This window comes from Danio rerio, chromosome 8 (genome assembly GCF_049306965.1).
Source record: "Danio rerio strain Tuebingen ecotype United States chromosome 8, GRCz12tu, whole genome shotgun sequence".
Lineage (NCBI taxonomy): Eukaryota > Metazoa > Chordata > Actinopteri > Cypriniformes > Danionidae > Danio > Danio rerio.
In genome coordinates this window covers 394214-421265 of record NC_133183.1, presented here as the reverse complement: position 1 = coordinate 421265, position 27052 = coordinate 394214, and the positions used below count along the sequence as shown (strand labels likewise).

The window sequence follows — 27052 nt, the reverse complement described above, 5'->3', positions numbered from 1 at the left end:
ATATTTTGTTTCAACAGCAGATTTCACTAAACATATTACACACTGACAATGTAAAACAGCAGCACGATCTAAGCATGATATGTTATATCTGTTTTAGCTTTAAGAGATATATTAGATGTGTGCATGAGTAACACACACTGCTGGAACACATGTAAAGGAGACTTCGATGCTGCTGTTGTTCGGTGGGGTGAAGACGCGCGCCTCTGATTGGCTGCTGCTCGGTGACGTCAGCGCGCCATTCGCGGAAGTGGGCCAAAAGTCACGGCTGAGTGTTTCTTTCGCAGCACAGTTTGACACCGAGCGGTCCTGCGAACACATTTCACTCATAATCATTAATTTCACTGTCATCTCATCATGTCTGTGCCTTTGAGATTCGACGGCAAGGTGGTGCTGGTGACCGGAGCAGGCGGAGGTCAGTTCTTCATCACCGAACTCATGCTTCTCCGCAAACATTACGGCGTGTTATTGTTTATGAATAGAGTTATGTGTGTTTATTAGTGCACACACTGACAGTGTTCATGCAGTGGATATTAATGCATCGCTCTGAGCAGGGTTTATTATGGAGAACAATAATAATAATACACCTCAAACTTCTGCATTATCATCTCAGTTTTAAGAGTTAATGCAGATGCATGATTAATACACTGCTTAATATTTATAAATGCATCATTTGTGGTTGGCGTATTCAACATTAAAGGCCTGTTTGAGTCATTTACAGAGCAGTTTTAGCCACTGAAGCAGCTTTTCTGTGGGGATCAAAGTTCAGAGATAAGGCTGATATGAATCATTCTCGTGCTTCTGCTTATATAAGACATGGTGTGTGTTTAACACACTCTGATGCTGATCGTGTTATAAGTGTGTGTGTTTGTGTGCAGGTTTGGGCAGGGAATACGCGCTGGCGTTCGGGCAGAGAGGAGCCGCTGTCATCGGTGACCGAGTCGCTATTTGATTCACTTCAAATGAGTCGCCGCTCACGATTCATTCTCTAAATCTGTGTGTTGTGTTGTCTGTTGGCAGTCAATGATCTGGGTGGAGATATTAAAGGTGGAGGCAAGAGCTCAGCGGCTGCTGATAAAGTGGTGGAGGAGATCAGAGCTGCAGGAGGGAAGGCTGTGGCCAACTATGGTAATCGATTCCTCGAGGAGAATCATATCTGTGGTTCATATGACTCACATGATGCTGATGATCGGAGTTCTGTGTCTTCATCTCTCAGATTCAGTGGAGGATGGAGAGAAGCTTATCCAGACGGCGCTGGATGCGTTCGGAAGAATAGGTGCAGTTTATAAACGTGCATAATCATAACGTAATATCTGGAGTCAGAATCTGGGAAGTCTAGAAGAGATGCAGCAGATACTCACGCCAATAGAGCCATATTTCTGTGACATTGTACAACAATAATTAAAATTCTTACATTACTGTGAGGGTTAGGGTAGAGGTAGATGTTAATAAAATACAATGTATTGTGTATTTTAATAAATAACATTAATAATACTGAGTATAATTACAGTTTTTACATTACTGTGAGGATTAAAGGTAGAGGTAGACATTATTAAAATACAATTTAATGACTATTTTAATAAATAACATGAATAATACTCAATATAATTACAGTTTTTACTGTACTGTGAGGGTTGGGTAAATAATATATTAATAAACTATATAAAGTAAATTATATAAATCATTTTTTTTTTACTTCTGGCTGCAGCTGTATCCCTTCTAGCAATAATTGTCACAAGCTGACTCTCTCATTCATTCTTTACCTTTTAAAAAGTCCCAGTTAAAGCTTTGGTTAAACCAGGGCAAGAGGAAAACAAACTACAATGCCATGAAGCATTGCCAACGACACAAACATAAAGCTTCATTTAAAGCTGTTAATTTGATCTATAATATATTTAAATATGTTGAATTCATGAAAAAAATATTATATTTTATATTTAAAGATGTTAATAAATATAAATATAATATTTAAAGATGTTGTCCAAATATGCACTTATATCAGTATATTGAAAGATTAGAGAAACCTGATTGCATCATTTGCAGCTTATCAATGATGTGGGCGGAGCTAAATATGACACTTTGCTCACTGTTACTGTGATTGGTGAATTATATGCATGGCATCATGGGTAATGTAGTTTTTCACCATTAATTCAGCTAATTAAACAATGACCCTGAACCACAAAACCAATCATATGTCACTCTGGTATGTTTGTGCAAATAGCTAAACAATTATTAGCTGACAAAAATCATCAGAAAGAATTTTAATAGAAAATCTTCCTTAAAGACATTTTGTAAATTTCCTTCCATATATATATATATATATCAAAACCAAATTTTATAATAAGTAATATGCATTGCTAGGAATGTGACCACTTTAAAGATGATTTTCTCAGAATTTAGATTTGCTTTAATCCTCAGTTTCTCTATATTTTAATATTGTTATGTCTCAGCCAAATATTGTCCTATTCTAACAGCCAAATCAATGAAACGCTTATTATTAAGCTTTTCGGTGACGTGTTAATCTAAATCTTTGTGGTCCAGAGTCATACATGTTTAAAACAAGCTGAAATATTGTGAACAGACGTTTTAGAAAACAGCAGAAGCAATCGATCTATCAGTTATTGATAATAATCAGTTTCCTTATAGAGGGCGAGTGGAGTTCATAGTTCCAGAAGCAGCAGATGTGTTGTATAGTTAGGGTGCAAACACAATGCTAAATGTATGATCTGTGTTGTTTTTCAGACGTGGTGGTGAATAACGCTGGGTAAGTGGATTTACAGTTGAGGGCAGAATTATTCCCTTTCCTCTGTATTATTTATTATTATTTATTTGTATATTTCTCACGTGATGTTTAACAGAGCAAGGACATTTACAGGGTATTTCCTACAATTTTCTTTTTTACAGGGAACGCCCTATTTCTTCTGGTTTGACTGGAATAAAAACAGCTTTTATGTTTGTAATTTCAATATTATTAGCCCCCTTCACAATGTTTTGGCCATAGTCTACAGAACAAACCACTGTTGTCCAATTACTTGCCTAATTACCCCAATTAAGCCTTTAAATCTCACTTAAAGCTGAATACTCGAGTCTTGAAGAATGTCTAGTCTAATATGGTAAAGGGAAAAGAAATCAGTTATTCGAAATTAGATGTTAAAACTATTGTTTATAAATGTGTTGGAAAAACTTCTCTCCATTAAACAGCACTTGGGGAATATTATTAAAAGCTTTTAAATGTTATAGGAGTGTGAATAATTCTGACTTCAGCTGTGTGTGTGTTTTGTGCGGGTGATGGTGTGCTGTACTGAAGGATTCTGCGTGATCGCTCATTCGCGCGCACCAGTGATGTGGACTGGGGTATGTACTGACCTGAGATCAGCTGAGAGCGCAAATGTGTGTGAGCTGCTGTGTGACCGTGAGTCTGCTGTGTTTTAGACCTGATTCAGCGTGTTCATCTCAGAGGATCGTTCCTCGTCACCAGAGCCGCCTGGAACCACATGAAGCAGCAGAAGTTCGGCAGGTGTGGAGACCTACAGCACTCACCTGAACACACAAACACAACAGAACACACATGAACACCTGGGGGCTATTCCAGAAAGCAGGTTATGTGACATACACGGGTAAGTTTGAGAGTAAGTAGGTGGATAACCTCAACTTTGGTTCCAAAATCGGAGGTAACTTCTGGGTATGTTAAGTAGCCATAGCAACTTACTCTGTGAAGATAACCTGCTCCGGAGCAGGTTATGTTCAGAGAGTAAGTTGCTATGTTCCAGAGTTTGTCTGTTTCAGAGAGTTTACTGAGCATTGCGTGCTGTTTTGATGAGAATATTTATGGATGTGGACACACAGATACAAGTTTTTTCGTTGTGAGAGGGTTATAAGTGCATAGTTTTTTTCATAACCAAATTTATAATGTTAATGTATTTAACAAACCTTTTTGAAATCAAATGTGACAAACCGCGGGTCTGCGCTTACCATAAAAAACATTCAGTGCAGCTCTTTGTATTTGCGTCAGGGCATTTTAGGCAACTGTACAATGTGGCAGCATGACCACCTGTACAGTATGCCTGGCACTGAACTGTTTTTTTACACTTTTGTACAGTTCCTTGGTCATACATTACTGCGCATCATTACACAGATAATTTAGAGCACGGGAATAGCGTAGTGGATAATGCGTCTATAAAGAACAACGGAGCGCACAGCGGAGCGAGTTCGAATCTCACTTATAGATCTTGTGTTTTTTCTCTTCTTCTGCACCCTCACATTTTTCTGTATAATATTATAAGTGGCAGCTTTGTCTTTTGTAGGAAAATATATCTTTAATTTAAGATGTAGGACGTCGTTCTTATATATACATTCACGCACACACACCTACATTTTTTAATATAATATTTTTTTCAGGGTTTCTAAATGCTATTGTGTGCATTAATTGCAGCCGATTTTAAAGCTCCATCAGTCACTAAAGGACACTGATAATATAAAATTTGTCCAAAGTATAAGTGTGCAGGTACAACTTAATTTTCTATCCTTAATCTTGGTGTGAACTTATTGCTGCTTCCACCTACCAGCTCATATGTGATGACCCCACCTCATCACTATGTTGAGGCTAAATGGCTGATTTTCAGGAAGTAATGATTCAAGTGTATAACACAAATATAGTAAAAAAAAAAAACTATAAAGCAAATGTTGCTTTACACAATGTTTATTTTTATTATATTTGTATTATAAAATAGAATCATTACTGGGCACTACATTGTTACTTGCTGGAGGACAAAAGATCCCCTTTTCTGCCTTATACGATGACACGTACCTGCAGCCTGACCCAGAGGAAATCTCAGTGACCCAAGCAGACAAAACAGATGGAAGAGTGCTAAAAATATATAATTAGTCAAAAAAACATGTTTAATCAAATATTTTGGTCTGTTCATTTCTTCATTTCCTGAAATAAAATGAATGATTTTGTACACTGCTTTATACACACCTTTCAACGTGTAACATATTTTTCATATACATTTCTCACCTTAAGTTGATGCTCATGTGACTTTATCTTTGAAGATGGACCTTATACAGCTACTTTAGAATTTAAATATGTAGATAAAAGATTTTTTGATCCAAGAGTAATATTCAAATATGGAAAAGTGCAGGAAATTCTTACACTGCTTGTTAGTTGAGGCAGAAGGAACTTCGTTTGCATGCAAAATAAAAAGAACCTAAAGCTATCTGACAACAATCACTTACAACAGTGACAGAGTGTGTGGTTTAAGTCAAAAACTCAACCACTGAAAAGCCTTTATTATAGGACACAGCAGTTAGACTAGCCTCTTTCTATTAGCTGCATGTCAGAAAGAATATTCTAGAGTGTTAAATAAAGAGCTCCAGTAATTAAATATTACCTTTTATGATAATGTTTCTGTGTTTAATGACTTTGGACAGAGTTCTAGCTCCAGAAAGATTACAATTTCTATAAGCCTTATTAGTCAATACACATATTGTCGCCTTAAGAATTTAATGGCAAGAAAAATAAATGCATGAATGGTTACACAACATACTCAAAAAGGATGTTAAAGAGTATTTTAATTTATCATTACAATAAAATGGAGGGTGGCATGTGTAATTTAATGAACTAACAAACTTTCTAATTATTTTTTTCTTTTCTTATCTATTTCTTATTCTATATTTCTTTCCTTCGTTGAAGCAGATGTGTAATCTCTGTGTTTAAAACCTCCAGCTTCACCTCTGTAAAGTGCGTTGCCCTTTTTTTCTCACCGTGACTTTCTATGGTGACTCGTGAATTCGGCGATCTATTGAAAATGCCTTCAGGTGTGTGCCGTGCACGCGCATTAACCCGCGGTTATCTTCAGGAGGTCAATTTAACTAACTCTTGTCACCTGTTTTGGAACCAACATACTCGCGGTAAGCAGGTTTTGGGTAAATCAACCGAGAGTTTAGGTTTTAGCAGATGGTAAGTTAACCCAGCTTTCTGGAATACCCCCCTGTACAGATGAACACCTGAACACGCATCAAAACCTGAACACCCAAACACATGCCCACATGAACACCCAAACAGATGAGCACCCAACACATGTACACCTGAACACCCGAATACACAAACACGTGAACAGATGAACACCCAAACATATTGTTTGAACAATTGAACAGATAAACACACAAACAGATAAACACACAAACATATGAACACCTGAATAGATGAACATAGGAACCGCTAAACACCCAAGCACATGAACAACCGAAGAAGCAAACATATGAACACCTGGACATCTGAACACCTGGACACCCATACATATGAACACCTGAACATCCAAACATATGAACACCTGAACACCCATACATATGAACACCTGAACATCCAAACACATAACAGCCATACATATAAACACCTGAACTTGTCCATTTGAACACATAAACACATGAACAGATGAACACCCAACCAGATGAACACATAAATACGTGAACAGATGAACATCTGATCCAATAACCAACCGAATAGATGAACTCACAAGCACATGAACACCCATACATACAAACACCTGAACATCCGAACACATGAACACCCATACATACAAACACCTGAACATCCGAACACATGAACACCCATACATACAAACACCTGAACATCCGAACACATGAACACCCATACATATGAACACCTGAACTTGTCCATTTGCACACATGAACAGATGAACACCCAACCAGATGAAAAACTGAACAGATGAACATTCAAACAGATAAACACCCAAACACGTGAACAGATGAACACCCAACCAGATGAAAAACTGAACAGATGAACATTCAAACAGATAAACACCCAAACACGTGAACAGATGAACACCTAAACAGATGAACACCTAAACCGATGAACAACCGAACAGATGAATACACAAGCACAAGAACACCTCAACAACCAAACAGATAAACACCCAATCACATGAACGACCGAAGAAGCAAACAAATGAACACATGAACACCCATACATATGAACACCTGAACATCCGAACACATGAACACCCATACATAAAAACACCTGAACACCAGAACACATGAACACCCATACATAAAAACACCTGAACACCAGAACACATAAACACCCATACATATGAACACCTGAACATCCGAACACATGAACACCCATACATATGAACACCTGAACATCAGAACACATGAACACCCATACATCTGAACATCAGAACAGATGAACACCCAACCATATGAACAACTGAACAGATAAACACCCAAACACCTGAACAGATGAACACCCAAACAGATGAACAACCGAACAGATGAACACCTGAACAGCCGAACAGATAAACGTAGGAACAGATAAACACCCAAGACCATGAACAACCGAAAATCAAACAGGTGAACACATGAACACCCGTACATATGAACACCTGAACATCCAAACACATGAACACCCATACATATGAACACCTGAACATCCAAACACATGAACACCCTTACATATAAACACCTGAACTTGTCCATTTAAACACATGAACAGATGAACACCCAACCAGATGTACACTCGAACAGATGAACACCTAAACCGATGAACAACCGAATAGATGAACACACAAGCACATGAACACCTGAACAACCAAACAGATTAACACACGAACAGATGAACACCTGTTTAGGTGTTCATCTGTTCGGATGTACACCTGAAGACCCAAACAAGAGAACACATAACAGATGAACACACAAACACGTGAACAGATGAACACCTAAACAACCAAACAGATGAACAACCAAACAGATGAACACACGAACAACAGAATAGATGAACACGTAAACAGATGAACACCTGAATAGATGAACATCTGAACAGATAAACACCATAACAGATGAACAACCGAACAGATGAACACCTGAATCAATGAACACCCAAACAGATGATGACCTAAACAATCAAACACATGAACACCTGAACATGAACACCAGAACAGATGAACACATGAACAGCAGTATAAGTGTGGTCGGCGTTGTTTTTGGTGATTGTTAAGTGTCTGTAACAGGATCTGTTCTGCTGTGTTTATGGTACCTGCAGCAGTGTTAAGTGTGCCGTGTGTTTCAGGATCATCATGACCTCGTCCGCCGCAGGGATTTATGGGAACTTCGGGCAGGCCAACTACAGCGCGGCGAAGCTGGGTCTGCTGGGTCTGGCAAACACACTCGCCATCGAAGGACAGAAGTACAACATTCACTGCAACACCATCGCCCCCACTGCAGGGTCCAGACTCACCGAGACCGTCATGCCTCCAGGTGTGTGTGTGTGTGTGTGTGTGTGTGAGAGAGAGAGAGAGAAAGTGAAAGTGTGTGTGTGTGTGTGTATATGTGAGCTGTATGTAAAATAGTGTGTGTGTGTTTGTGTTCTCCATCAGATCTGGTCCAGTCTCTGAAGGCGGAGTACGTGGCGCCGCTGGTGCTCTGGCTCTGTCATGAGTCCTGCCAGGAGAACAGCGGCCTGTTTGAGGTACACACACACACACACACACACACACACACACACACATTTATTTAATCATTGATATCGCAGCTGTTTCCCATGATCCTCTGCTTGTGTTTCAGGTCGGCGCTGGCTGGATCGGCAAATGTGAGTTCAGTTTGTGTGAATATGATGATCTCTGTGGGAGAAGAGCACACACACACACACACACACACACACACACACACACACACACACACACAGAGAGCTTATATAATGAGTGCATGAATAAACACTGACTTAATATTCACATTACAGTCAAATATATATATATATAGATGAAGTCGTGTGTGTGTGTGTGTGTGTGTGTGTGTTATGTAATTGTGTTGTTAGTGCGCTGGGAGAGGAGTCTGGGTCGTATCGTCCGTCAGAAGAGCGAGTGTGTGACGCCGGAGGCTGTGAGAGACGCCTGGAGAGACATCTGTGACTTCACTAATGCTACTAAACCTGCTAGCATACAGGGTACAAACACACTATACATACATACACAAACACACACACCACACAGTAAATATATATTTCACACACTCAAACTACACAATACACACACATTACACACGTTTATGCATGTTTATGCATATTACACACAATCACACACATTACATACATATAACACACACACACACACACACAATACACACCTGCGTGTGTGCACAGTACTTGCACTACATACACACAAGGTCATCAGGTTTAGTGTGTGTTTCATATTAAAACACTGTGTGTGTGTGTGTTTGTGTTTGTGTGTGTGTGTGTGTTTGTGTGTGTTGTAGAGTCGCTGCAGACGCTGGTGGAGGTTTTGTCCAGAGTGGAGGACGAGAGAAAGATCGGAGCAAACCCAACAGCAGTCGCAACAAACCCTGTGAGAAAACACACACACACACACACACACACACACACACACACACACACACACACACACACACACACACTGCAGAACACGCTTTACACACAACACACACTGCTGAAATCCAGACTGGTCCACTAGAGGAGCGTCACTGAAGCTCTGATATTCTGAAAAACACAACAACATCACATTACTTTGTGCTACAACACACACACACACACACACACACACACACACACACACACACACACACACACACACACACACACACACACAGCTCTCTGTGTGATGAAATGCAGTCTCTGATAATCTCTGCTGATCTTCAGTAAATGTGCTCATCCTTTGATGTGTGTGTGTGTGTATGTCTGTCTCTGCGTTTGACTCTCTCTCTCTGTGTGTGTGTGTGTGTGTGTCAGGCGCAGGCCATCGGGCATGTGCTGCCGGACATGACGTTCACACACACACACATGAACTGTATCCTGTACGCTCTGGGAGTGGGCGTGTCCAGCAGAGACCCTCAGCAGCTGCAGTTCCTCTATGAGGGACACACACACTTCTCCTGCCTGCCCACGTTCGGGGTGATCCCGGCGCAGGGGGCGCTGCTGGGGCTGGGGAGCATCCCGGGACTCGACATCGACTTCACCAGGGTGAGCAAACACCAGAGTCTGTGTGTGTGTGTGTGTGTGTGTGACAGAGCTTGACCTCCGTATGTCTCTGTGAGTGTGTATCACCCTATGTGTGTTTGTTTGTCTGTATGCGTGTGTGCGTATGTGTGTGTATCCATCCATCCATGTATGTGTGTGATCCTCTGTATGCATGTATGTGTGTGTGTGTGTGTGCGTCCTTCTGTATGCATGTGTGTCTGTTTGTGTGTGTGTCCCTTTTTATGCATGTTTGTGTGTGTGTGTGACCCACTGTATGTATATGTGTGTGTGTGTGTTTGTGTGTGTGCGTCCCTTTTTATGCATGTTTCTGTGTGTGTGTGTGTGTGTGTGTGTGTGTGTGTGTGAGACCCTCTGTATGTGTGTGTCCTTCTGTATGCATGTAACTGTGTGTGTGTGTGTGCATTCCTCTTCATGCATGTGTGTGACACTGTATGGATGTGTATGTGACCCTCTGTGTATGTGTGTTGAACGTGTGTGTATGCATGTATCCATCCATGTATGTCTGTATGTGAGAGAGTGTGACCCTTTGTACACATATATCTGTGTGTGTGTGTGTGTGAGAAAGAGAGAGACTCTGTATGTGTGTGTGACCCTTAGTATATCTATATATATGCGTGTGTGTGTGTGTGTGTGTGTGTGTGTGTGTGTGTGTGTGTGTGTGTGCGTGCGTGCGTGCGTGCGTGTGTGTGTGTGTGTGTGTGTGTGTGAGTGTGTGTGTGAGAAAGATAGAGAGAGAGTGTGAGAGACTGTATGCGTTGGACCATTTATATGTGTGTGTGTGTATGTGTGTGTGAGACCCTCATCATGTATGTGTTTGTGAGTGTGTGAGACCGTCATCATGTGTGTTTGTGTGTGTGTGTGTGTGTGTGTGTTTCAGCTGCTGCATGGAGAGCAGTACCTGGAGCTGTACAAGCCTCTGCCCACATCAGGTCAGGAACTCAACCAATGACATGCAGAGTGTGTGTGTGTGTGTGTGTGTGTGTGTGTTTACAGGGTTCTCGCGGGTCCCTAAAAAGTCTTTAAAAGTCTTAAATTAAAATCCGGGAAATTAAGGTCTTAAATTGTCTTAAATTTGACCGTACAGTGGCTGTAGGTATTCAATTTTCAGCCGGTCTGCTTAATGACGATAGGGAAGCACAGTGGTCCACCGTAAGACATCTAATAGTTGATTAGTTCAGCATGTGAAGCAGGAGAGAAATGACAGTCTCTGTGATGTATTAGCTTATTACGGTAGGTCGGGTACAGAGCACAGACGCCGGTCTGCATCTGCGTGCTGTCATTACGCGGTTGTTGATGTGAGTTCAAAATGCAAAGATGGGAGAATGTGAATTTAACGACGTGGCAAAGAGGCAATGTGTAAATTCAGCAAAAAGACCTTTTCGTTGAGACCATGGGGCTCAAAGTCATCGAGTATCACATGAAAGGAGGAAAGCAGCAGCGGGACGTGGCAGCAGCTAGTTGTTTGCAGCTCGACCTAATAATGTTGCTAGTTCAGACTAGAGCTGAAGATCTTTCGGACTTTTGGGTTCGGACTTTATTTCTATCATTTTAGACGGGGTCGTGCCGGGCTTGCGCAGTAAATGAGCAGTCATGTGATGCATTTCGATTAGCGCGAGGAAGTAATCAAATTGTTTGTTACAACATTGAAATCCATCCCTGGAAAGGTGAATCAAATGATGACGGAGATGTCAAGAAGAGCGAGTTATGTCAGCGGTCAGGCCAGCCGCCTGTTTAAAGGTTCAGGACACCCTGGAGAACTGTTTTTTAATATATATAAACAGATGTGTGTGTGTTGAGCATCAGTTAAGACACTGTTAGCACCTGTCAGCTGTAATTGTGGGGGAAACTGGATAATTTTGAGCTTTTGTCTGCTGATTTCAGCTTCCGGGTTTAAAATGATTTTTGGGGCGGATCAAAATCGGCGACGTAGCGTAGTACTGCAAGTGCAATGATGACGCGTCGGTTTCTCATTATTATTCATAGCGGAGTTTTCTTATCCTATGAGAAGAGCCGGCTGCTTAATTATTCATCAGACCTGCCAGAGTCAAGCCCGAGCTGAGAGACACGGACCCAAGCGCACAGTATTTAGCCATTTATGAAGGCTCATATGCGTTTGTTTCCATGATCCACGGGGTTTGTTGCATGTTTTCCCCCGCGATCTTGTCAGGGCTGATCATACAGCAAAGCTGTGTGTGTGCTGCAGGCATTTTTGTCGGGAGGGCAGCACGAGAATTAGAGAATGGCGGACGCTGTCTTTTATCAGGAGTTCGTTCACATTCAGACACATCACTGTGCTGCTGTGTTCACCTAAATCCTCCAGATTACCAGCAGGGCTAACGGTTAAAATAGACGGGTCAGGAGACCTGCTGCACTGAGTCTGCTGGATACGGGGATTGAGAGAGAATCCTCATTTATAGTGTTTACATGAACACACTTATCTTTATAATGATGTAAATTGTGGTTGTGTGTATATGAAATTACGAATAACAAATGTAGCAGGGCATTACATCACTGTTCATTTCTTTGCAAATTAACTTTGTAAACTATAAACTCATGCGTCTCCTCACGGTTTGTGTCTCAATTTGTGAGCTAACTGACATCAACAGTTGTTCGCTCCCCTTCTCCCCTGCTGGCCACGCCCACTCCTGCCCGATGCTTGGATCCGGATCAGTAGTGCATCCCTGCCAGCAGTAACAGCAGAGAAAGTGTTCAGTGCTGCTCAGTGAGCGCAGGACTGCACTAAAGTCATTCACTGTGGATTCAATAATGTTCCACCACAAAAACACACAGCCTAATCTTAATGAGGAAAGAATTTCACATTATAACTAAATATTAATAAAATCATAGTGTAGTCAGAGTATACAGGCTAATGCTGGCATTATTCCTTTATTATTCAGCTTCACCATCACCTTATTGTGAAGAGAAGTGGCAAAACAAATCCCACAGAGCCTTTATCTTAATTTCGTTATTGCCAAATACCCGTCATCATTTATCACTTATCACTTATTTTAATTCATTTGCTAAGAAACACTTATTTTTATTGGTGTGTTGGCCAATTTAAAGGTTAAGTGTATGTACACAGGCCTATTTAGATTGTTGAGATGTTGAGATGGGCTTATTTTATTCTTATGTTCCAGCTTGGCCTGTAGTCTGTGTTATTAATAAGTACTGTTAACGCATATAAACAACTCATTCATGAAAAAAGACAATAGAGCTGTGTGCATGTGCACATTTGGATAATGTCGGGCTATAAACGGGTTCGGGCTTTTATAAAGCTGTCAATCAAAATGTACCGGTCGGGTTCGGGCTCTATCGGGCCTACCTATCATAGCCTGATCACAGCTCTAGTTCAGACGCCCCCTCACAGTCAGCTATAACAGTTTCATTTCACCACCAGACACCCAAAAGACAGGTCCTGCGGGTTATCCATACTGTGACGAGGCACAATTCATTTAAATCTAACGAAAACATTAAAATGAGTAGCCTATTCCAAAGAGATTATATAATTTTTGGGTCTTAAATTATATTTGTTGAGGTCTTAAAAAGCATTAAATTTTACTTTTAAAATAGTGCAAGAACCCTGTGTTTGTGTGTGTTGCTGAAGCCTCTCTCTCTGCTCAGGTACTCTGACGTCTCGAGCCACAGTGGCGGATGTGCTGGATAAAGGCTCCGGGATGCTGATCCTGCTGGATGGTAACACACACACACACACACACACACACACACACACACGTCAAAGACAACACAACATTACTGTGCATGATTTAAGGAAAAACACACTCATTCTGACTCTGTGTGTGTGTGTGTGTGTGTGTTTCAGTGCACACGTACAGTGAGCAGGAGCTGCTGTGTTATAACCAGTTCTCGGTGTTCATCGTGGGCTCTGGAGGATTCGGAGGGAAGCGAGTGTCCCAGAAGGCCGTGGTGAGTCGAACGCCTCCATCAACTGCGTCTGCACCGCTCCATTACTGTAGTTTACCGTGTTCTTACCTGTTCCAGGCTCCAGCCGCTCCTCCAGACAGACCTGCAGACGCTGTGGTGGTGGAGGAGACATCTAGAGATCAGGTCAGCAGACACACACACACACACACACACATCTGAGAGAGGAGATAAACAACACATACACACAGTTAAAGTCCGATACTGGTGTACAGATGTGTGGAGTATTTATAAACAGCATATTTATAAACCCCCCCCCCCCCCAATCTGATTATATTTGATAACAGGCAGGATATTCCCATCAATAAATGAAAGATATTTGTTCGTCATCAACGTGCTTCAAACAAAAACATGTGGCAGTTCTGAACACAACTCAAATAGTATGAAGTAGTAAAGGTATGATTACATTAAGCATGTTAAACTCTTAAACTCTGCTGCTATTTTGGGATTTCCGCCTGGATTTTGCCTACACAAATTTAAAAGCTTCCCAAATCCACATGCAGAGGTATAAATGTAAAACTTTGGTATCATTTTAAAGAAAACCCTTTGCATTTCCATAAAACGCTGTTGAAAGTGTTGAACTGTAAGGAGTTTAACTGGTTAAGTCACAAAGAATTGCATCTCATCCCTCCCCAAATCTCTTCTCAGTTTAATTTTCCTCACTACATGATTCTAGCACGTGGACTTGCCTTGCTTTTGGACTTTTTGTACATTTGTCAAAACAAAATGAAGGATATGGGAGTGCTAAAGGGCAAAAGAGCTTTTCAGTCACTTCTGCCATGCACACTGTGAGAGGAGGACGGTCCGTCTCTGCATGAACAATTGACTGAAACTGCTATTACACCTCTCACTAGTGAAATAAAAGAGACTGTACACTGTTTAGTGTAGAAATAAACAAACAAACTGCCTGAAATGTTCTATTTCATCAAAATGTTATGGGCAAACTTTGTTTGCAGCTAAAATTAAAATAGTTTTGAGCAAAAGAAGTTACCAAAAGGCCTGATGAATCAATATGAGACATAATAAATTCATAAAAACATGCATATGGCATGAAAAATGCGGGGGGGGGGGGGGGGGGGGGGGTATTATACACATATAAAATGCTAAATAAACGTTTTAAACAAAAAAAATTACTTGTTTTTATTATTTAAAACTTTTAATAAGGATCATTTAAAAAATAGTTTTGGCACATCGGCGCCCCCTGTGTGTGGCGCCCCTATACACCGAATATACTGCACACCCCCTTTTTGCGCCACTGCACAGATTCATTCAGGTGAGAAACAACAGAAATAATCCAGCTGTTGATCATGCAGTTTACAGATGTGCTCTCTTATTATTTACCACATATACTGCACATAGACAATACATCAAGCATTCACTCATCAATATTCACCTGAGAGTCCTGAAGGAGTCCTGCAATTTCAGTAGCAAAAGCCACAGCAACATCACCCTGCAGCCTGAGAACCCCAAACCTGGTCACTGTTGGCAGGGGGCGCTCAACCTGCACTCTGTGTGTGTCCTAATGCCCCAGTATAGTGAATTGGACTCTATACTGTCAGTGAGCGCCGTCTTTCAGATGAGATGTTAAACCGAGCTCCTGCCTCTCTGTGCTCATTAATAACCCCATGGCACTTCTGGTAAAGAGTAGGGGTGTAACCACTGGCCAAACTCCCCCCCCCATCAGCCCTAACCCATCATGCCCCTCCCACCAGTCATCCCCATCCACTGATTGGCTCCATCACCGTCTCTCCACTCCACCTATAGCTGCTGTGTGGTGAAGCACTGGCGCTGCTGTCCTGTGGCTGCCGGAGCATCATCAGGTGGAGCTGCACACTGGTGGTGGTGTGGAGAGACGCATTGGGTATACGGCCATACAGGATACATGCGCTATATTAATACACACATTACAGGAATTACAGGAATTGACTTGCATGAACCCTGTATAAAGAATGATCATTATTCCTCATTTCTGAGCTCTGTGTGTGTGTGTGTAGGCTGCTCTGTACAGGCTGAGTGGAGACTGGAACCCGCTGCACATCGACCCCAACTTCGCTGCTATGGGAGGTGTGTGTGTGTGTGTGTGTGTGTGTGTTTTACAGCCATTTTCACACAATAGAAAGAATTCTGTTCTTACTCAGAGGTTGTGTAATATCAAGAAGCATCTTCTAGACACCACAGATATAGTGTTGTGTTCAGAGATAATGAAATGAAGAGAGTTTCTCCTTTAAACCAGCAGAATAATCTGACCATGAGGGAAGCAGAATACTCTTGATTTTCCTTTTGTCATCAGATTGTTCCGCTCCCCCAGTGTCAGATTATTCTGCTTGTTGTAAGGAGAAACTCTCTTCATTTAGTCTGCGTTTACACTGCGCTGTTCAAGAGACTCAACTCTGATTTCCTCCTCCAGTCATGTGGCACAGATATGATATGGCTCATGTATGTGTAAACAGGAATAAATCACATGGATTCTGATTGACTCAGATCAGATTCAGGCCTTGTTCATATGTGGGAATGTATCTGATATGAATCAGATCTGTGTCCTCGTGTCTGCAGTGAAGCAGGTAGATCAGATTTTACACCTGTCAGTGTGAGTCGCGCGTCATTATAAACCGTATCCAATGATGTAGAGTCTGACACTTTCATTTCAGAACTTCAGCAGAGACGCAAACCTTAAATCTCAAACATGAGGACTGAATACGCTTTATACTGTCATGTAGCACATGTATGTTAACGAGAGAGAGAGAAACATCCACCATGTAAACAGTATAACCTATATTGAACTACTGCATACATCACAGCATAGACGTCACGTTAAAATGTCCACTGGATTAAGGGAAGAAGGCCACATGAGTGTTTCTGTCATGGATTATATTAAAGAGCCCCTGTTATGTGTGTTTGTGAGTGATCTTCATCAGTACCGCAGCTCTGAGTGAAGTCAAATATCCAGCTCAGGCTTAAATCTGAAAGTGCGCCGTTTAAAACTATTGATTCATCTATAGAAGAGTCGACTCAGTGGTTCAAATGAATCACAGCTGAATGAGTCTTTAGCCGTGTCAGTGTGACGTTGATATGGAACTCAAGCCCCGCCCATTTGTTGCACGCGCAGACCCGGGAAAATTAAAACCCCGCCCACAAAGACTGCAGAGAGAGGAAGACAAACACTGCAGCAGATCCCGGCTGAGTCATGTTGCGCAGACGCTGAGCTCTGAAGTGTGAGTTAGTGTTATTCTCCAGACCCAAAAGCTGCTTTTCCACTCTCGTGCCAAACCGTTCTAAGAACACTTCTGTACGGTTACGGTTGTTTCTCCACTGAGCCTGGAACGGCACGGCACAAATTACAAACCGTTCTCGGCCCGGAATTCTCAGCATGGTTAGACAACCGTGCTGAACTGTGCTGACAGATTCTGTGTTGACGTTGCGGCTCAGTTGCCAGGCTACCACAGCTGATCAGCAGAAGGGCGCTAGTCATCATCAGACATCCACAAGTAAACTACACTACATTTATTATATAAAAAGATGATCCAGGTCTAAACCATACAGTTGAAAAGGGTTTTAAAACCATAAAGCAGTCTCTGGTAGAGACATCACATTTTTACGAAGATATTTTATTTATTAAAGTTATTATTTCATTGACGTGAATACAATTAACCACGTATAACATAATTACTAGCCCGTTTTCTAAAATCTTAGAAATAATAAAATAGCCTATTGTTTTTATTCGTGGCCAGAGTTTGATTAATTTGATTGTCAAGGTAATGCAATGAGATCTTTAATTCGCCTGACTGAGTGTTTATCGCACGCAGCGCTGTATTTGATAGCACAAAACTCGCTCTGACCCGGTAGAACTTTACCAGCGACTACATGCACTGCTGAAAGACTTTTTTTCCTGTTGCACATCGAGTAAAGCGAATAAAGACGCGCTTAAGATCATCAATGTCTAAATTCCACAACAACATCACTATATCCATGGAACACGACCTTGCAGACTCTTTTAACCACGAAGAAATAGTTGCACTTTTAAATTCAAAGCGGCTTGTTAATTTAATACCAGCGAGACCACCTGAAGGACGGCGTGTTGTAATGTTGGCCATACAAAAGTCTCCGGTATAAAGTCAGCTCTTTATAATATTCTTGGACTTTGCTTAAAAACTTTACAGAGCTGCACTGTAGCTGTCCAAGGTACTGTATGATTTATATTATAGTATATAAATGCACTAATAAACAAGTCAACTGAATAAATGAATAAAATAAATATGAATTCTTAATGTCGCTATTGCTTTTACTAAAAAATATCACTAGGTTTTTTAAAAATAAAATGAGCAATTTTCAACATTTCAGCTATTGGTCATTATATAATTCAGTTATACATAAGTTTGATATTTATAGGGGCATGTAACATGTTTCTTTGTTGTTGTTTTTCGTTCTCGGTGATCTTTAATATAGCCACGCAAATATTTTCTAAAACGTCAAGCAGGAATTAGTCTACAGCTTGTTAGTTAATTATAAAGACAAAATAATTAAAATGACAAAAATAAAACGATAAAAATAAATAGATAAAAAAGCAGCATTTTTCTAAACATAATAGTCTTTATATGCTTTATATCCTGCTATATGTGTTGTTTTATATTCGTTTATTATTTCCCTTGCTGCATTCGTTATTTAATGTTTGAATACTAAAACAAATAACAGTCATTGCTTAAATGGTTATATTTTACCATCAAAATGTAGTATATTTCATATCATTATCAACTTTTGGTATAAAAACGCTGTGTAATTTACTTGATTGTTAAAAATGAAATAATTTAAGTGCTCTATTTTTTATTAGTGAAAGTGTCCGCTCACTTTTGACAAGGCCTGGCCAAAATGATATTTCTGCCACTATAATTTAGAATTAGAGATTTAAAATATATTATTTATTTCCCCTCCAATCATTTTCAATCATCACGTTACATTTTGGTCATTTTCCCCTCCAAATAAAATTCGCCCAGAGCCGTGCAAAATATGACCTCTAAATAAATAAGGGTGCTGTGACACGTACCTATATTTATCACCCCTATTTAATAGAGCGGCATAACAGTGCTCAGTCATATGCTTGCTTTCGCTTTTATGAACATAAAAAAATAGTTTTGGCTATTATATATTTTTTATTAAACAAAGGGAGCCGTTTATATTGCGTTACCAAGGCAACTATAGATGCGTTTTGTGTAATGTTTCAAAGAGCTTTGTCGCAGCATGACAGTGGAAAATAAAACCGTATCCGTGCCGTCTGGCCCGGTTTGGCACGGAATGGAACGGTTCTGCTTAAAGAACGATTCAGCACGATAGTGGAAAAGTGGCTAAAGATAAGGCTGTGAAGAGTGGCTGAAGATTATTCCTGCAGAAATACCTCAGCATTATAGCCCCAGCCTGTGCTGTGTTCCCGTCATTAATCTGACGAGTGCTTCTGCAATATACACAACTAAGGCTGATTTATACTTCTGCATCAAGCGCACGTGTATGCTACAGCGCAGCCTACGAGTGGATTATAGCCCTCGTCGTGGCCGTCTGCATTGCTGACGCACACCTCTCGAAAAACGACACGTAGCAAAGCTCTGTGATTGGTCGGCTTGGTAGCGCTGACGAGTGTGGGCGGGACCGTGTTTTAGTTTGAAAACGCGTTTGTTTTGCTACTGTTACACCATCCGTCCACACTACGCCGGAGTTCTCGAGCGCCGAAAGCGGAGCGTTTTGGAAATGCTGAAGAGGCCGTTTCCACTCTAAAATGCTGCTGCTCGGTCTCAGTGTGGATGAGGGAAAACTGAGACATCTGGAAACGGAGGCGGGGCTGCTGAGATTCGCTCCTTGATTGGGGCTTTTGTGTCATTGCGTATCCTCCCCTTATTCGTCAAGCCCCTATCACATGACTATAACACATGGCTTTAACGCTACCGGGAGACAGCAGACCAGCCTTCACTGTAAACAACAACACAGACACAGAAATGGAGCGCTGTTTGCACTATTGTTTGTTTTAGGCGTCATTGTGCAGTTATTCATTTGTTACGTTTAGTAGTAACTCGACCTCGTCGTCTGTCCACAAAAATACCTCTCTTGCTTTCTTGGCCATCACGTTCATTGTTCAACCGCGTTTGTTGACTAACAATAACCAAATGCAGAGCGAGAAACATGCTTCCTGTTTATACTAGAACCCGCATGCCCAGAGTGTGTGAATGTTCACGTGATATACGTTTTTGGTAGCGCAGTGGTGACGGAGATATGTTCAGAAACGCCAGGTGAAGCGCTAGTGTGGACGCAGATCGTTTTTGATCTAAAACGCCATTTTCAAACTAAAACGCACTAGTGTAAACGGAGCGTGAGACTGTCAGAGCTGGACAGGAACTTTACAGTACACGGTTGATGGATCAGCTCCTTCCTCCATTCCACACGTGTTAATAAGTGTGATTCAAAAGGCTGCCTCCTTGTTTTCTCTAGCTTGCAAATTGTGTTTACTTGTGTGACTAGTAACCGCTCCACGCTGCGCATACTGTATCTCTTTATGTTCTCATATCGCGTCTAAAGCCATGTTGAAAACGTGACCCGTGCTGCTTTGTTCACAGGTTTAAATGTGCTCGCGACCCTCTAACGTTTGTCGTTGCTATGGTCACCGTCAGCTGTTCCTACACACTTACAGAGGTCAAGGTTCACAATAGCTTTTGCCGCTGTGTGGGTTAACACTGAATGTGTGTCGCTGCTTTTACGTGTGGTGAAGAGTAGAGTATGCGGGAAATTACATGAGTTTTCCGGGAGGGTGGAGGGAGATGGGTGTGAAATACGGGAGACTCCTGGGAAAAACAGGAGTGTTGGCAGGTATGCTCACACACACACTCTGTGCTACTTCAATACTGTTGATAAGCCATGGTGGGCGTTTCTCTGTCTCAAGCTGAACGCCGTTGACCAATCGCAACAGGCTGGGTCATCAGACCAGTCAGCACAGATTAGCATCGCACTAAAGAGGGGTTTGGGAACAAATGAATGGCTGAATGATTCATGTGGGAGTCACTGGGATATTCATTCATTGAAGGCTTCGTCCCTTTATTAATCCGGGGTCGCCACAGCAGAATGAACCGCCAACTTATCTCAGCAGATGCCCTTCCAACCGCAATCCATCTGTGGGAAATGGGATAATGAGGTAAGGAAGACACTAGCTGCGTCCCAAATCACACACTTATGCACTATTCTACACCATTTTGCAGTATAAAGAGTGCAAGTAGCGCGTTCACACTGAAAACTCTAATAATGTGCACTTTAATGAGCTGGATGATGCACTCGTTCAGCCGGTAAACAGAAGTGTGTACTGATGGACACTTCACACACTCACACACACACCGCTTTCAGGCGCATATCGTTATTTATTTTGGATGGTGAAAGCAAAATTCTCACGAGAGTGATTAAAGCGCCTCCCGATGGTGAATGTGATTGTGCAGGTGTTATTTGATAGTCTGGTCATTTATTTCACTGATTTGGCGACCGTCATCAGGGAAATGGGTTGAATTTCCGCTTAGTAAAGAGCATTAGTGCTCCATTTGGGACGACACTGAATGCATGTACTGTACTGCTGAGTGTGTAAGGGCAGAAGTACATAGTGTGCCATTTGAGACGCAGCTAATGAAAGTGTTTTTGATCTTGTATAAAGATCAGCCTGTTTCTGGAGACCCCCAAAACCAAAATATGACCCTTTATGATGCATAATAGAGGCTCTTTACCCTGTCAAAAAGTCAGAGAATCAGAATTGACCATCGAGATCTGCAGAGTACATGCAGCCATCATTTCTGATAATCATTTAACTTGTGCACAGAACGCTTTAGATTATTTAATTGTTAGATGTTTGGACTAGATCTGGGTGTCCAAACTGGGTCCAGGAGGTCCAGTGTCCTGCAGATTCAGCTCTACCTTGCCTGAACACCCCTGCAGGATGTGTCTAGAAAGCCCAGTGAGAGCTTGATTGTCTAGTCCAGGTGTGTCTGATTGGTGTTGGAGCTGAACTGTGCTGGACACCGGCCCTCCAGGACTGAGTTTGGACCCCTTTGGACTAGAACGAGAATAAACCTCTGTGTTTTGTCCCAGTAATAGAGATGCTTGTGATTAATGCTGTTGTACTGATCCGCAGGCTTTCAGTCTCCAATCCTCCACGGTTTGTGTTCGTTTGGTTTCGCGGCGCGGCACGTCCTCAAGCAGTTCGCAGGAAACGACGTCTCCAGATTCAAGGCCATGAAGGTACAGTGGAGAGCAGAGCAGAGCAGAGCTCCCCGTCCTCATGTCTGAATCACTGCTGCTCTCAACAACACATGTGGGCGGGGCTTGATCTGCTCCACAGGGCAATGATTGGATGGCTGTGATTGGTGGATCTCACGTGAGTGACAGGTTGACCAATCAGAGAGGAGATGCGGCTGAAGAGGAAGTTATTGTGATTCAAGATGATGAAGAAACTGTTTTGCACTGATTACTCGTCAGGATGAACATGTTTCTGTCTCCAAATATTTCAAACTAGATTTAAATCAAGAAGCATTCTCTAGACAAGTAGGAATATAGTGTTCCTGTGAAAACAAGCAGAATAATCATAACCGCATGCGTGTATGAGTGTGTATATATGTGAATGTGTGTGTGCGTATTTACCACTTGTGTGTGTTTCAGGTGCGTTTCGTGAAGCCGGTCTATCCCGGTCAGTCTCTGCAGACGGAGATGTGGAAGGAGAACAGCAGAGTCCACATCCAGTGTACGGTGAGTTCAGATGATGATGATGATGATGATGACGAGCGTTTGCTCCACACAGATGAAGTGATGCAGTTCTGCTGTTTCAGGTGAAGGAAAGCGGAGCTGTTGTGCTGTCTGGAGCTTATATAGATCTACACCCTGCAGCATCTGTGAACACCGGCCCGCCACAGGCACGTACACACACACACACACACACACTTACACACACACACACACACACTGATGCTGAAGGTGTGTTTGCTACAGACGGAGCTGCAGAGTGATCTGGTGTTCGCTGAGATCGAGCGCAGGATTAAAGACTCAGGAGAGGAGCTGGTGAAGAAGGTGAACGCAGTGTTCGGCTGGGAGATCACCACTGACGGAGAGACCCGCAGACACTGGAGTGAGTCAAACTGACAGACACTGAGGGCATATGAACTGAATCACATCAGGGTCCAGCTGAATCACATCAGTGTAGAACTGAATCACATCAGGGTCCAGCTGAATCACATCAGTTGAACTGAATCATATCAGTGTTGAGCTGAATCATATCAGTCTCAAGCTGAATCACATCAGTGTTGAACTGAATCACATCAGTGTCAAACTGAATCAAATCAGTGATTAGCTGAATCACATCAATGTAGAGCTAAATCAATATTGAATCACATCAGTGTTGAACTGAATCACATCAGTGTTGAGCTGAATCACATCAGTGTTGAGCTGAATCACATCAGTGTTGAGCTGAATCACATCAGTGTTGAGCTGAATCACATCAGTGTTGAGCTGAATCACATCAGTGATGAGCTGAATCACATCAGTGTTGAACTGAATCACATCAGTGTTGAGCTGAATCACATCAGTGTTGAGCTGAATCACATCAGTGTTGAGCTGAATCGCATCAGTGTTGAACTGACTCACATCAGTGTTGAGCTGAATCACATCAGTGTTGAGCTGAATCACATCAGTGTTGAGCTGAATCACATCAGTGTTGAGCTGAATCACATCAGTGTTGAGCTGAATCACATCAGTGTTGAGCTGAATCACATCAGTGTTGAAGTGAATCACATCAGTGTTGAGCTGAATCACATCAGTGTTGAACTGAATCACATCAGTGTTGAGCTGAATCACATCAGTGTCGAGCTGAATCACATCAGTGTTGAAGTGAATCACATCAGTGTTGAGCTGAATCAAATCAGTGTTGAACTGAATCACATCAGTGTTGAGCTGAATCACATCAGTGTTGAACTGAATCACATCAGTGTTGAGCTGAATCACATCAGTGTTGAACTGAATCACATCAGTGTTGAGCTGAATCACATCAGTGTTGAACTGAATCACATCAGTGTTGAGCTGAATCACATCAGTGTTGAACTGAATCACATCAGTGTTGAGCTGAATCACATCAGTGTTGAACTGAATCACGTCAGTGTCGAGCTGAATCACATCAGTGTTGAACAGAATCACATCAGTGTTGAACAGAATCACATCAGTGTTGAACTGAATCACATCAGTGTTGAGCTGAATCACATCAGTGTTGAACTGAATCACATCAGTGTTGAGCTGAATCACATCAGTGTTGAACTGAATCACGTCAGTGTTGAACTGAATCACATATGTGTCGAGCTGAATCACATCAGTGTTGAACAGAATCACATCAGTGTTGAACAGAATCACATCAGTGTTGAACTGAATCACATCAGTGTTGAGCTGAATCACATCAGTGTTGAACTGAATCACATCAGTGTTGAGCTGAATCACATCAGTGTTGAGCTGAATCACATCAGTGTTGAACTGAATCACGTCAGTGTTGAACTGAATCAAGCTGTATTTTGGTTCAACATTGGAATGATTTAGTTCAACTGAGTCGTGTCAGCATTGAGCTGAATCCACTTGATGTGAAGCTGAATCACATCAATTGAGCTCAATCAAATATATCTAAATCAAATTAATTTCGAGCTGAATCATATTGAGCTCAATCAAATCCAACAGAATATTGTTGTTGAGGAGAATCATATCAGTTATGAGCTCAGAGTCGAGCTGAGTCAATTCAGCATTGAGCTGAATCAAATAGGGCTGAATCATATCAGTGTTGAACTGAATCAACATTGGGTTGATGCGGGCTGCTCCACTGCTGAATGTGTGTGTGTGTGTGATACAGAATCTGCTGTGCATGTGTAGTGTTTTATTGTGCTGTTGTGTTGTGTGTGTGTGTGTGTGCGTGTGTCAGCGGTGGACCTGAAGACGGGTCGGGGCTCAGTGCAGCGGGCCGCAGCTAAAGCAGACGTCACCTTCACCGTGTCGGATCAGGACTTCATGGAGGTGGTGATGGGGAAACTGAACCCACAGAAGGTGCAGCAGCTCTCCCACACACACACACGCACGCATATACACAAGTGTGTGATTCGGGACGCAGCCGCTGCTGTCGCTGACCCTGTGTCTCTCCTCAGGCCTTCTTCGCTGGTAAACTGAAAGTGAAGGGGAATATAATGCTGAGCCAGAAGCTGGAGGCCGTGCTGAAGGACCAGGCCCGACTCTGAGCTTCAGACGCAGACATCAGTCGGTCATTAAAGAGAGAGGCACACTGAAACATCACGCACTTCATTAAAACATGACGCTGTTCTGTCTAATGCTCATAGTTTGAGCGTTTACTGACCTCCACAGCAGGAAAAGAAAACGCAATGGAAGTCCCTCAGCATTCTGCAAAGTATCTTCTTTTGTGTTCAATGAAGCTTAAAGAGTTTTTTAATGTAAATAATGATAGTATTAACATTTTGGGGTGAAAAATCTCTTCAATACTTTACTGATGTTGAACAATTTATAAAGAGAGACTAAATAGCATTAATAAAAAAACTATTAAATTCAGTGGTGTTGCATTATTTCCTCACTCTTCTCACTCATATTACATTCATTTAATCAATTACAACCCTAATGCACTTCCTTCTGTTAATCACTCGAAAGCAGATATTTAGAAGAATGATGATGTCAACACGACTTCCATAGTAGGAGGAAAATGCTACAGAAGTCACTCAGCATTCTTCAAACTATCTTTTTTTGTGTTCAACAAAATGGCTAAATGCAAGTACTGACAGTATTAAAGTTCTGGGGTAAACTACCTCTTTACTACTGTAGTGATTGAGCAGATTTTATAGAGAGAGACTAAACAACATTATTAAAATAAACATTAAATATGTTGCATTGTTATTCATTCATTTTATTTTCAGCTTACTCCCTTTATTAAGGAGGGGTTGCCACAGCAGAATGAACCGCCAACTCGTCCAGCATATGGTTTACACAGTGGATGCCCTTCCAGCTGCAACCCATCTCTGAGAAACACCCATACACTAGTGCCAGTTTAGTTGATCAGTTCCCCTGTAGCGCATGTGTTTTGGACTGTGGAGGAAACCCATGTCAATGCAGGGAGAACATGCAAACTCCATACAGACCCAGCCCAGACTCAAACCAGAGACCTTCTTGCTTTTAGGCAACTGTGCTACCCACTGCACCACCGCGTCGCCCCATACTCAGACAATTCCTTCATTATCTCAGTTAAAACCTTAATGCACTTCTTTTGTCTGTTAACTATAAAAGAAGATATTTTGAAGAATGCTGGCAGCACTTCCATATTAGGGTAAAAATGCTCTAGAGGTAAATGAGAGCCAGCAATCAGCATTCTGCAAAATATCTTCTTTTTGTAGAGACATTATTAGAAGACATGGGATCAGCTTTCACTGCTATGCAGATGATCCTCAATTATATATTTCAACTAAACCTGACGAGACGTCTGAACTTTCTAAACTAACTGAGTGTATTAGAGATGTTCAAGACTGGATGACCAACAATTTCCTTCTCTTAAACTCAGAATTATTCTTTATTGGGCCTAAATAAAGTCATCTGAGAAATATCGCTAAGTTACGAAGTATGCTCTCCATCTCAGATGCAGAAAAGCTAGTCCATGCTTTTATGAGCTCTAGGCTGGATTACTGTAATGCTCTGTTTGCTGGCTGTCCAGCATCCTCTATTAACAAACTTCAGCTCGTACAAAATGCAGCAGCCAGAGTTCTGACCAGCTCTAGAAAATATGATCATATCAGCCCAATTTTATCCTCCTTACACTGGCTGCCTGTTGTTCATATTGAATTTAAAATATTACTCCTCACCTATAAAGCTCTAAATAATCGAGCTCCTATTTATCTAACCAACCTTCTGTCTCGCTACTGTTGTAAAAAAATAAATGAGTGAAAAAGACGAGAGAACCCAGTCCAGGAGACTCGAAACAAGCAGAATTCCTTTATTGAGACGTGTTGGTTAATCTGCAGTCATACAGCGTCTTCAAGATGTCCATGTGAGCCTGCTGGAGGTCCACAGTCTGCAAGTTCTATC

At 41.7% G+C, this 27052-nt stretch overlaps 2 protein-coding genes across 3 annotated transcripts in view; one reads left to right on the top strand and one right to left on the bottom strand.

The window, feature by feature from the left end:
* The window catches only part of dmxl1 (Dmx like 1), a 372767-nt gene that overhangs the window by 222022 nt on the left and 123693 nt on the right, over positions 1 to 27052 (bottom strand). The gene's annotated exons all lie outside the window — the stretch shown is intronic.
* On the top strand, positions 255 to 25534 carry hsd17b4 (hydroxysteroid (17-beta) dehydrogenase 4). 2 transcript variants are annotated; one of them, NM_200136.1, is given in 24 exon segments: positions 286 to 412; positions 876 to 929; positions 1018 to 1125; positions 1214 to 1273; positions 2740 to 2761; positions 3305 to 3351; positions 3430 to 3514; positions 8087 to 8274; positions 8394 to 8485; positions 8581 to 8605; positions 8831 to 8959; positions 9268 to 9356; positions 9758 to 9988; positions 10884 to 10935; positions 13628 to 13699; positions 13827 to 13930; positions 14006 to 14071; positions 15940 to 16009; positions 22089 to 22195; positions 22613 to 22699; positions 22780 to 22863; positions 22940 to 23075; positions 24900 to 25021; positions 25120 to 25534. In NM_200136.1, coding segments are annotated over 24 exon segments (2178 nt in total). In that variant the 5' UTR covers positions 286 to 354; the 3' UTR covers positions 25210 to 25534.

Bases quoted from the DNA above. Each gene is read 5' to 3' on its own strand.
- hsd17b4 (XM_073909214.1), top strand. From the start codon at position 355: ATGTCTGTGCCTTTGAGATTCGACGGCAAGGTGGTGCTGGTGACCGGA. The intron at 8,606-8,830 runs GTGAGTTCAGTT...TTGTGTTGTTAG, and splicing joins CGCTGGCTGGATCGGCAAAT to TGCGCTGGGAGAGGAGTCTG. The intron at 9,195-14,076 runs GTGTTTCATATT...AGATCAGGTCAG, and splicing joins AAGGTCATCAGGTTTAGTGT to CAGACACACACACACACACA.